This window comes from Solanum pennellii, chromosome 8 (genome assembly GCF_001406875.1).
Source record: "Solanum pennellii chromosome 8, SPENNV200".
In the NCBI taxonomy this organism is placed as follows: domain Eukaryota; kingdom Viridiplantae; phylum Streptophyta; class Magnoliopsida; order Solanales; family Solanaceae; genus Solanum; species Solanum pennellii.
The window spans coordinates 63,095,516-63,108,435 of record NC_028644.1 but is presented as its reverse complement, the minus strand read 5'-3'; the positions used below and the strand labels follow the sequence as shown (position 1 = coordinate 63,108,435).

At 33.7% G+C, this 12,920-nt stretch overlaps 1 protein-coding gene across 1 annotated transcript in view; it reads left to right on the top strand.

Annotated features, from left to right (window-relative positions):
* LOC107027002 (poly [ADP-ribose] polymerase 2-like) overlaps positions 1-6,968 on the top strand; it is a 9,007-nt gene extending 2,039 nt beyond the window's left edge. The window contains exons 4-20 of the mRNA XM_015228156.2: positions 154-424; positions 1,883-1,995; positions 2,114-2,195; positions 2,525-2,760; positions 3,061-3,187; positions 3,279-3,334; positions 3,869-3,942; positions 4,107-4,153; positions 4,341-4,390; positions 4,813-4,875; positions 5,177-5,257; positions 5,480-5,590; positions 5,700-5,775; positions 5,868-6,010; positions 6,192-6,265; positions 6,421-6,523; positions 6,680-6,968. Of these exons, the coding sequence (XP_015083642.1) occupies positions 154-424; positions 1,883-1,995; positions 2,114-2,195; positions 2,525-2,760; positions 3,061-3,187; positions 3,279-3,334; positions 3,869-3,942; positions 4,107-4,153; positions 4,341-4,390; positions 4,813-4,875; positions 5,177-5,257; positions 5,480-5,590; positions 5,700-5,775; positions 5,868-6,010; positions 6,192-6,265; positions 6,421-6,523; positions 6,680-6,772 (1,800 nt within the window). The 3' untranslated portion in view covers positions 6,773-6,968. The remainder of the gene's footprint in view (positions 1-153; positions 425-1,882; positions 1,996-2,113; positions 2,196-2,524; positions 2,761-3,060; positions 3,188-3,278; positions 3,335-3,868; positions 3,943-4,106; positions 4,154-4,340; positions 4,391-4,812; positions 4,876-5,176; positions 5,258-5,479; positions 5,591-5,699; positions 5,776-5,867; positions 6,011-6,191; positions 6,266-6,420; positions 6,524-6,679) is intronic.
* The last annotated feature ends 5,952 nt before the right edge of the window (positions 6,969-12,920 follow it).

Genomic DNA, 12,920 nt, shown 5'->3' with positions numbered 1-12,920 from the left:
CCCCCCCCCCCCCCAATCTGTCTAATAAGTCGCGGTCTTGACACCACAGGAACCAAACCCATACTGGTTAGCACCTATACTTGGCACTAATTGCATCTCTTGCTTGTTATTATCTTGTGTTTTAATTGAGTACCCATTTTGGGGAAATTGCAGGAAAAGAGGTTAGAGGAGGCTATTGAGGAGGAGGAGGAGGAAAACAAGAAGAAATTGAATGGTGATAAGAAAAGATCAAGGGTTGATTCTGATTCAATTGGGTCAGGGAAAATGAATACCGTGGAGGAGTATAAGAAAATGAGTGTTAAGGAGTTAAGGGACGTAGCCACTTCTCGTGGGATTTCAAGTACTGGGTCGAAGAAAGAACTTGTTGAGAGGCTTTGTGCTGCTGCTGATTCACACAAAAACGACTCGAAAGATGATCTTGGAGGTACTGTAGTAGTATTGTTGCTGTGGACAAATTGCTCCAATTTTACTGTCATTTTTTTTTGCTAACAACTATGAACATTACAATTGATAACAAACAACTTTAATCACCTAACAACACAGAGCACCAAGTCTATCCACTTCTCCCCACAGCTAGTTACCAGTTAAAGCTTCAATGAAATTCCTACATTTATACAATTTCTTTGAATCCTGAAATCTATCTATTCTGTCTATGAATTCCTGTTTAATCTGTCTTATAACTTGCTCATTTTGTACATTTTTTCATCTATATATTTTCCAGTTCCTCGCTCTCCAAGTGTGATATACCATTGTCCCCCATAGAGCAGCCACTATTTCTTTCTGTGCTCTACTCCAATGCCTTCTGTTAATTTCCAGTAGTACCTGATCAATTCTAGTTGCTTATATCTGTATGTGAGTCCACTGCATGATTGCTTCCTTTATTTTCTGCGTCCATACTCATTGAGCAAATAAAGGGTCAGCTGACTCAAACTCATGTGTGCCACAAAGACAACACTCTCCATTTTCCACCTTGATGTGCATCTTCCTTAACCATCAGTTTATTCATTACTATAACTTCCTTTTTTTGGGAACCTAAACTTAGTTTCTTTGATAGGAATTCTATCTAAAATTTGGAGATCTTAAGTGAAATATCACTCTTAACAATTAGTCAGACCAAGGGAGGAATAATTTGTGTTGACTAGCACTTGTTTGCAGGATTATGTTTTCTCCGACTGCTATTGATGATGCTTGAGTGCATTGTGGAGTCGAAACTAAAAATAGTCTTGTATTATAATTTAATTTAACCTTTGACATTTAATTTCTACTTTGTCCTATAATTTTATCTATTTTGTTGCAAAAGAAAGTGGCTTTGACCAATAACTTTTATGTATATGAATAACTTGTCAATTTGATATGACAACAACATACCTAGTGTGATCCCACAAGCGGAGTCTGGGAAGGTGGAGTGTACACAAGCCTTACTCCTACCTTGTGAGGTAGAGACTGTTTCCGATAGACCCCAATTTGAGATGAGACAATTGCAGATTATTACACTTCTCATATAGCTTTGTGATTGTCTAACTTCCTATTTGCAAAGTGGATTAATCTATGATCAACTCAAGTATTGGTTAAATCAAAAGTGACTAAATTGTGAAACTTAGGGAGTAGCTTTATACTAAGTAGAATTGAACTCTTTGGGAAGCTTAAAACAGTAGATTGTAATTACGGATATATACTAGAGTAGTTAATGCTACAAAGCGGTAATAATGCATTATATTATACTGATTAACACAGAAATGTAGTAAAGTGGTTTGCTTTGACTTAGTGCTACAGTATAGGCTGAAACTAAATTGACTATTTACACTATCTATTTGGTTGTGTTTTTCATCCCCTTTTAGTGATAAATGATCATGTCTTGCTTACTGTTAATAAAATTTGGCAGTTGGAGATGAAGGCGAGATAGAGAAATTGGTCACAGCAACAAAGAAGGGTGCAGCTGTTTTGGATCAATACCTGTCAGATGACATCAAAGAACGGTACCATGTCCTGCAACAAGTAAGTCTTTTAGAAACTTTTTGCTTCTGGCTGCAAAAAGTGTTTGCATTGTCCCTTTTCCCCTCTTATCTGTCTAATAAGTACCTTCGGCTTCCAATGAATTCTTGTTGATCTGCAGGGCAATGATATTTATGATGCCACATTGAACCAAACAAATGTCGGGAACAACAATAACAAGTTTTATATCATTCAAGTTCTAGGTGATTCCCATTAGTTGCCTCATATACATCTTAATTTGTTGGGAGCAAACTGCTTGGTTGCCTCGCTTTCCTTTTAAAGTTGTTTTCTATACTATGCTAGCAATATATACCATAATAAATTGTTCCAGCTAATTGGTTGCCAAATCATCTGAGAAATCTGACTAATTCTGATGGTGGGCCCACCCTAAGAACAACTATGAATATTGTATTTGGTTCATCATGTATTAGAAACAACTGAGAATTCTTACATATTTGAAACTTGCTGATATTTACATCATGTCTTACCCTTCTCGATATTTGTTTGGCCTGATTTATTTATTTAATTGCAGAGAATGATAGTGGTGGGAATTTCCTTGTTTACACTAGATGGGGTAGAGTTGGTGCAAAGGGTGGAACAAAGATTAGTGGTCCCTACACGTCTGCCGATGATGCCACATCTGAGTTTGAGAGTAAATTCTATGATAAGACTAAGAACGATTGGTCTAACCGCAAAGATTTTTTTTGTCAACCCAAGCATTATACTTGGTTGGAAATGGACTATGCTGAAACTGGGAAAGACTCCTCAGTAAGTTGTGTTAAGTTGCTTGTTCTCTATGAGGACAATTATGTAGTAAACTTGTTATTTCTGGCTTTAGAATATCATCATTATCTGAGAAAGAGCTTAAAAGATCTGCATTGATGTCAATCCTATTGCTCTATATCACATTTGTGTAGATGTATTACACTCATTATTTTTTCCATCAACTTGGATTCTTTTGCTCTACTTTCTGCTGTTGCATCGGAGTCCAGTTGTGAAGGCAATAGCTTGCAATTTTCTATCATATGAATAAGCAGTTCGGTTTGAAGTATCATTCTTGTTTATTAGGCCCAAGGACAGTCCAACCCAGTACATAAAAGTCAACCCCGTGAGACTAAGCTGGAGGCCCCGATTGCAAAGTTCATATCTCTTATTTGCGACATCAATATGATGAGGCAGCAAATGATGGAAATAGGTTTAGCACTTTTCTTACACCATAATGGTCCTTATCTTGATATTTGTCACTTCTATTATAACTGCGAAATATTCTTGTTATTCTTGAACAGGATATAATGCTAACAAGTTGCCACTCGGTAAATTGAGCAAGACTACTATTTTAAAGGCAAGTATCTGATGTGTGATTTATGCTTTAGTGTCTCATTTCTGAATTACTTAGTTTTATCTCCATTTATTTAAATCTGTGTGGTCCTGAGTGAAAAATAATCAATGAAGCATATACCTAATCATGTAAAAATTCCCTTAAAACCTAAATTTATTACTCCCTGCACACTAGTATTTCCTCATCAAAGCTTGAGGTCTTGATTGGTGCTCTCCTGGAGTGCTGAAAATTCTAGTCTTGTTACTACATTGCCTGACTGGAATCTGATGCAGAGTGCTTTCACAAGGTATTTGCTGAAGAAATGGGAAAATACGCACAGAGGATTAAATGTATTGAAGGGTGTTGGGAGAAGATAGTTAGCAGGAAATGGATGCATGTTGTCAGAAGCCAGAACCTTTATATATTATAATGTTCTCTGTACTCTGGTAGTCCAGCCTACCCTCACCAAGACATAAACGAATCAGTAAATAGATTAATAAATGAGAGAAAAAAGAGAATCACTCTTTACTATTCAACTAAAAGTTTGTTTCTGTTTAGGGCTATGATGTCTTGAAAAATATTGCTGATGTGATTGGCCAGTCCAACAGACGTCTGCTTGAAGATTTGAGTAGGTAAGCTTGTTTCATTCCTACTGTGAGCTGTTTGATAATGGTTAAAGATCAATGGACATTTGCTTAGCCCTTACCATGTTGTTTCTGGAATTTTAGAAGCTTCAGGAGCTGTTTGTAACCATGAATATATGGTTGCTGATATTTTCACCATTTTCATGTTGCAGTCAATTCTATACAGTCATTCCTCATGATTTTGGATTCAAGAAGATGCGTAAGTCGTCTTAGTTCCTTTTCCCCCAAAGTCTCATTTTGACTTGTCCTGCTTCATCTGCTTGCTTGATTCTCCAATCTTTCTTTTTCCATGTGTCATTTTTTCCCCCTCAGTTACTTTAGGTTGATGGTAGTAGTTCTGTTAGTTTTTGTGTAACTCACTGATATACTCATTTTCCTACTGTCAGGTGAATTTGTCATCGACACCCCTCAGAAGTTAAAACGCAAAATTGAAATGGTGACTGATTTTTTCTCTTCTCTAATTTTACTCCTTTTCTCTTTCCTCTTGATCATTATTCTCTGTGTGTGCATTTCAGTCAAAGGGGTGGACTTGTCTGCTTTGTAGTGCTTTTGATAGTTAATTGGACTGACTGATCATTTGATGTTTCATCATCAACTGTTATGTCCATCTAGAATCATAAATATCTTATTTACTGTTTGTTGGTGTTCCCTCACAAATGAGTTGGTTCTAAGTTGTCCTGCTGTATGCATAATGCATGAGCTAAAAAAGCATATGTTAGAAAGTTGAATTAGCTGTTGTCAGTAAAAACTGATATTTACAATGAAATTTTATTTCAATGTTTTTTTACATTTATTTTCATGCTGCTTGTCTATTTCTACCTGATCCTATTGCTGTGCTAAACTCTTGGAAACGAACAGGTCGAAGCTCTTGCTGAAATTGAAGTTGCAACTAAGTTATTGGAGGATAACACAGAGATACAGGTACTGGTTTGCCGAGTCTTGTTGAAAGTATTTGCTTTAGTTTTGGTGCGAAAAGAACATTCTATAGAGTATAGATAAACTTTTGGAAGCTCAAAAGTAAAAATAAAACCCACAATTTTTGGCTCCATTTTGGTGCATCAGTGAAATTATTTTTAATTTATCTTTGAAATAATAAAAATGGTTTTGGTTGAAGCTATGTTCCAAGAGATCTGGCTTTTAACACAATTTAATTTGCTTTTGCACACAATAACTGTTTTTGATGATTAAGATATGACTCAGAATTGGCATCATCTTCTTGTAGGAGGATCCCTTGTATTATCAATATGAACAACTTCGTTGCAAACTTGTTCCAGTTGAAGTTGGTTCCCAAGAGTTTCTCATGGTATGAAAAAGTTTTTGATGGATCTATTACTTCATGGCCTTTATCTTCTGAGTATTGTATTTCCTTATTCAGAGTATTAATCAGCATGACAAGTATGAATATTGTGAATTTAGATGTTCATTTGGTCCATGCCCGTCATGTCTTCTACAATAATTGATTTTTGTCTCAGATAATTATTCATCTCTGAAATTTTTAAAGCCGAGTGTTGTTATTTTTGTTCAGATTGAGAGTTACATGAAGAATACCCATGCAAAAACACATTCTGGTTATGCTGTTGATATTGTTCAAGTATTTAGGGCATCAAGAGATGGTGAAACTGAAAGATTCCAGAAGGTGAACTCTGAAGTTTCATGAAATTCCTTAGAACAGTTTTCTTTTCTTTTATTAACATAACTACTTCTACCCAAGACTGATGTAAAATGTGTGAATTCTCTGGAAGCAGTTCTCTGATACGAGTAATAGGATGCTTTTATGGCATGGTTCTCGCCTCACAAACTGGGCTGGCATTCTTTCACAGGGTTGTTTGCTTATTCTCTTGTTTTAATTTCCTCAAGCATGTTTTACATCATCTTGTAATTACCTAATGATTGATTTCTGGTTGATACACTAGGTTTACGAATTGCTCCTCCAGAAGCACCTTCAACAGGGTACATGTTTGGGAAAGGTGTTTATTTTGCTGATATGTTCTCCAAAAGTGCAAATTACTGCTATGCTTCCTCTGCTGCTAAGAATGGTGTCCTTCTATTGTGCGAGGTTGGTTAGCATTTCAATCCAGCCCAAGTCTCGTTCCCCTCTCATTTTTTATGTTGTTCCTTTAGCGTGCCACAATCTCTCTATATCTAGTTTGCCACTTCACATGTCTCCATTTCAAGGTTTGGACAGGAGGGGAAGCCCTGCAGTCCAGAGATTAACGACATTTCTACTTCCTTTACAGGTTGCTCTTGGTGATATGAATGAGCTGCTGTCAGCAAACTACGATGCTGATAAGTTGCCTTCGGGAAAGCTAAGGTTTCATTCTTCTCAATTCTCATACTTATTATGTTATTACTCAACTCAAAATACAACAAAAGAAAGAAGAGAACTGTAGTTTTTAGAAATACTTCAACCTGTTTTGAGCTGGAAATGAATGATTCATCGGAATATCATGATTCTTGACATTGCAGCACCAAAGGAGTCGGTGCCACGGCCCCAGATCCTAAAGCATCTCAAATACTTGAAGATGGTGTCGTTGTTCCTTTGGGAAATCCAAAGAATCAACGAAAGCAGGTTCGTTCTACTCCTGTTAATGTCATCATTTTTACTTCATCGAAACGTTATATGCATCATAAGTTGGTGATTGTGAAATTATGAATGATACATTTCTACTTTTTGTGTTAAAATGAACTTCCTATATACTAAACATTGTCTTAAATATTTTTGCAGGGTAGTTTATTGTATAATGAATTCATAGTTTACAACGTGGAACAAATAAGAATGCGTTATGTTATCCAGGTTGAGTTCAATTACGGAGTATAATCATATTGTAAATATAATTTCTATCTTTTTAAGTTTCGAGTATGAGTAATTTCGTATAGGCATTAATGTGTCATGTGAACTTATGTTACTTTTGAATCGTCTACACGATTCTAGCTAGTTGCAGTGAGTTTGTTACATTGTTTCTTTTTTTGTAACTATAAAATCACTCACGTTTTGCCAATTATTTTTGTTTTTATTTTTTCTTTGGATCGTTTTTAATTTTGGAAAGAATAATTTGGAAAACCATCAAACATGTTTGTTTTAAAATAATGCTCCGAATTAGTTTAAAGCATATCATGAAGAATCAATAAAAATAAAGAAAGGATATTTAGGTGGGTAAGTTTTTTTACCGATAGAATTAAAAATATAAGAAAGTAAGCATGCAAAGAAACTGTTTTTAGTTAAAAACTAATATATATTTTAGACTATTACATATACATAAATCATTTGACGTCAGATGCGTATTCAGGATTTCAGTTAGATGAATGTATAATTACGAAAACAATGTATCTTAAATATAAATTTAATAGATTTGATTTTTAGGTTCTTGATATGAACTAAAAAATTTTAAAAATTATAGGTCCAAAATATATAATTTTTGGGAATTTAATATTCGCATTCGATTTAATTATACAAAAGCAAAATTAATTGACATGTCAAAATGTAACTGATAACCACTTGAGAGCTGTTACTCAAAAAGACTAGTGCACCCAATCATTATTGTATTATTATATGATACTTTAAACATGGATTCACACATTCATATTTTGTAACGATCCTCTTAGTCGTTTTAGAAATTCCAACTATTATTTTTATATTAACCTTTTTAGTANATCGAGGGTCGTGTCGTGCGCCGCGACAGATGCATGGAGAGATGAACAACGACTCTGGAAGATCATGCATTAGATTTTTGATAACGTCAATAATTCCTCCTTCTCCTATTTTATGTTCGAGGACGAACATGATTTTTAGTGGTGGATAATGTAACGATCCTCTTAGTCGTTTTAGAAATTCCAACTATTATTTTTATATTAACCTTTTTAGTAGATTTTATAAGTAATTTATATGACTTGTAACAATGAGTGACATAATTTTTAGATTTAATAAAGGATTATTTTGTTGCTAAGAATAATGAAAAAAGAAAAAAAAAAGAAAATCAAATAAATAAAAAAAAAAGGGGCAAAGTGCCCTAAATGGTAAAAGCCGCACGGCTTATGAGAAAGTAAAAAAAAAAGAACGATTTGAAAAGAAAAAAAAAACGCAGAGAAGAAAAGAAAAGAAAGGGAGAAAAGAAAAGAGAAAAGGAGGAGAAAAATCAATATTTTCATCTCAAGGCGTCAAGGTAATTATTTTCATTCTTTCTATTAAGTTTTTATGTAATTAGAAGTGGATTTTTAGATTAAAACGTGTATAATTTACACTAATATGTGAAACTAATTTTTAATTTTGTGTACATGTATGCATATGTTATTTAGCATAAACTTCACCTTAGTCATTAAGTAATTATGACCAATTGTTGATGATCATGAAACAATTATTGGGAAGGGAGGTAAATAGACATGCAAGAAGCCTTCCGTATAAAAGTATTTCATGAAATATCTTTATTTTGGTGTTCAAATATGGGTGATATAAATTGGGATCAATTTGATATCCTTTTAATAATTTTTATATTATTATTTAAGTTTTGATATATTAATATATATAATTAAGTATTAGGTATATGGTATTAAGTGAATGTCCTAAGATTTATGATATTGAAAAGAAATTAAAATTTAATCCTAATCTTGAAACTTAAGAACTTAATTATAAATTTGTGTGAGTTTATTTTTGGTTTAGTCTAGACACGTGCAATATGTGTGTTGTTAACTTTGAAACCTTATAGCGTTTAATTATTTAAATAGACTGGATTTTATTTGGAAGTGCAACAAAGGAGGAAGGCTAAAGTCCCGAAGTGATTGTTCGATAAATTGAGGCAAGTGGATTTTTAAACTCTTGTTAAGTGTATGAAATGCGTGTATTTCCTTGTGGTATATGTTTGGGAGTAACGGAATTGGTGATGGGTTGACTTGTCCACATTGATTAATTCTAATGATGAAAAAAAAAAGGGATAACAAAAGGCAATGTGATTAATTGTTTATGTTGATGTGTTGAGAAAGGTTTGGTGGCTTGTTGAATCATTGTTGATGTGATTTCATGTTTGTGTGGTTGTGAACTGTGCAATGTTATGAAAATAGTCATCTCCTCATTATTTGTGTGAACATGTCATTTGCATTATTCTTAGACATGGTTGTGAAAGTGTTATGTGCATTGAGAAAGAATGATAACTTAAAGAGGATGTACCATTTCGGGGGACGTATCGCGCGCCGCGATGGATACTATATTTCGAGGGACGTATCGCGCGCCGCGATGGTTACTATTATCGAGGGTCGTGTCGTGCGCCGCGACAGATGCATGGACAGATATGTCCCCCATGGGTCCCGGACTGAGAGACAGCGGGTGTGTATCACTAGGTCAGACATGCATCATTATACTTGACATTGCATTCCATTNAATTTGATTTTTATCGCTTCATTCTGTTCTCTCTCATTTACATGATGAGTCGTGCATAGTTCCTCAAGTGAATTTTTGGCGTGTTGTATTTTCTTTAATGTTAGACCTATTACTAAGGTGAAAGTTATGGTATTATGAAAAACATGTGTGGTTAGATTTAAAATATTCAACAATTTGAAAGGGTTGTGTAAGATTAGTTACCTTAGTAAAATGAATAGCACTCGTGTGATATATAAGATAGCTACAGTGATTTAACGAAAAGTGAAATGATTAAAAGGGTGACTGGATAGAGGACATGTAACTTTGGAAACTACAATTTGTAAAGTTATCATAACGTGAATGGGTTGCTTAGAAGATGATAGGAATATAGATGGACCAATGGAGGTTAGAACTATTACGATTTTATAGGTTTTGTATATTTAAGAAAATGATGGTATGACTACTTAGTATAGATCTTTACTTGGTTAGTGTTATGGAGCGTGTTACTTCTATTATCGAACTAATCTATGAAATAGTGCATAACGATTGGATTAGAGATCAAATGGATTTGGTAATGTACTACAACCACTCAACTTATAGAAATATGTGAGATTTGAGTACAATCTTCTCAGGAGGTATGATGTGTTTTAGTGATGGATCTAATGAAATTTCATGATGTGGTACTAGTGTTATATAAAAATTGATAATTCGATGTTAAGTGTGAATAATAACTACTTAAGGAACTATCAATTTTATCATATACTCATATAATAAGATTTTATGTTATATTCATATTTGAAAACCAACTAGCTTGTTAGTACAAACGAATGAGTTAAGCATTATTTATAAGAAAGCTTTTAGTGGTGGATCTTTGGCATAATATTAATGTGTGAGTAGGTTATGATGTGTATCCTTAGTATTCTAAATGAGCAGTGGTTATTTTATCATAAGCCCCAATTGAGTGGATTAATATTGGAATGACTATCTTATATATAAAGCAAATCCCAACGAGTATACTTGGGTGAAGACAATTGAAAATTTTTATAAGAAAATGTGTATAAAGTTAAGTAAGTTTGTTTAATTCGATTGGTATAGTTGAGTTTGAGATGTCATGTCATGACAGGGTTGACTTTGTGGTAGTGATAAGGGATGACTATACATAGTGATAACCAGAGTTTGTGATGGATGATGATTAGGTTGCAACTATATGATAAGTTTTGTTGGTTAAAAGACTTTTGTATGATAAGGGTGACTTTCGAATGTCTGAGTTATGATTTACTACTGTTTGTGACTAGCATGGTTGTATGGTAATTTTTATGAGGAATTATGATGTCACTCGAATAGAATTGAAAGGAGCTAGAGCCAGAATGGAATGAATTAGTGGGATGTAGTTTAACCTTTAGAAGGAGGTGAGAACAAGGATATTACTCAGATTGTAAGGGTCAAAGATGTCAGAAAGAGTGGATAATTAAATTCAGAGGTATGTGATTTCATCTTTTTGCCCTGATTATGATAATATATAGTGTCACCAGATCAACTGATTGATTTGAATAAAAAAAATAACTATTGGATAACTTGAGAAAGGAGTGTATATAGATGTTCAACTCGAGTGTGATTATATGTATTTTTTTATGTTTATAAGTTGGTAATGAGTACAGTTGAAGTTTTTGGCAAAGGATATGATATGATTGATGGAGAGGCGATCAATGTAAGCTAAGATACATGAATTCATAAAAATCTTCAAGATATGAGTTAATGTTGATAGATAAAGGGGTTGTGTTACATGTTTGGAATAAATTCAAGCTTTTAATTGTGAATTTAGATTTGTGCTAGTGTGTTTTGTCAAGGTATGAATTGGTAAAGTAAGAAATAATCGATAACATTGAGTATGAAGCATTTGGAAGGACTTAAAAATAATTTGAGTAGTAAATTTGATTACTTTTGATTGTTATACTTGAGGGAGGTTTCATGCAATGTTTTGGTTAGACGGTAATGTAAAAATATAATGAGTTGGTCAAAGGATAAGATAGGTAAGCAAGTAAGCGAGACAAAAAAAAAGTTTGATATATTAACGATTTAAAATATTTAATAATTGCATTATGAGAAGAATTTAAGAAAGGTAAAAGAGTAAGACCCTTCGTATAGACCCTTGGTTCAGAATTTAAGGTTATATGGATTTTAACCTTTTAATTAAGATATTACTATGAGATGTGAACTGATTCGGTACGGACTTACTAGGGGTTATCAACGACTTTGATAAGGATTGAGTTTGATTAGGTGACAAGCAACTGCGTGTGAAGGATTCTACTTGGTTATGTAAAGTTAGATTGTTCAAATCATAATAGGTAACTTATTGATGTTCAACGGTGTAAACCTACAATTTTACATGATTAATGAGGATTTGAAGGGATTGAAACTACTTTGTCGTGGGACGATATAGACTGTTATGATGTGTTATATATGTATTTGATGGTGAATGGAGGTTATGAGCTTATATTATACCGAATTATTGGATTGATTGAGAGTTTCTCTAAGTTTTGGCACGAGATATATGATGGTTTGAATGATAGTTAAAACTTTGCATGTGAAAGATTGTGTGGAGATTACATTGAACGTAATTCAATAGTTTTATGTCGAGGAGGAAATAATACCAGATTTGAAATTAGTGTTATCAACCTTGGGTGTGTACCCATATCTATCAACGCATGCTTAAATAGAAAGAAAGGGGGTCATAATTCAAAAATTTTGGAGGAAATAATGTGTTTGTTAAGAAGATTTTAATACTAGTGACGATTTGAGAATAAGATAAATGGTCGGTGCGACTACGAAGTTCTTTTAGAATTAAAAGTGTTGACCTTAGTGAAGTATTGTAAAGAGCAGTTGTGGTTCGATAAAACAAGTATGTGAGAAATTATAATCGAGACTAAATTGGTGATTGTGAGTAACTAGAAAATTAAAGAGATAGAGTCAAATAAATGCAAATGTTTGATATGGACACTATGAAAAGAAGTATCTAGTCTTATTCGACTCTGATTATAAATTCTTATATGACCATCTACTTCGTATTGGATACGGTTTAGAGTGTGATTTGCTACCTATACACATACATGTTTTCATTATTTACGGGTGAATTTCTAGTGGTGGATCGGGTGTACCGATCTTGTGATTGTTCTCATGGTAGAGTGACATCCTTGGGCAGACTTGATCATTTCAGTCATGCAATATTTGGTGTTGTTTGAGAAAGTAGAAGTATACTGTTGGTTCTACTTGCACGCCATTGCGTATGAAATTTTTTTTATAAAAGAGCTTACATGAAGAGTTACAGTTATCTGACAGTGTTGTTAATGGTTTTGCATCCTAGAGTGTACCACTTGTTGGGTGCTTACTTTATCTTGTTCTTATTTGGATTATGTATGTTTTGATTCTCCCTTGATGGATACCCGAAGTCTAAAGATCAGATTTTTATAACTTAAACTTGTAAAAAGATTGTGTTCTGAAAATGGAATCGTTATAAGATGTGTGTTGGTTTGTGCACTATGAGTATCTGATGATTGGTTCAGGTTCACTTCTGGTTGTAGCTAGTATCAATAGAACGTTATCTTTGCTATGTGAGAAAGGA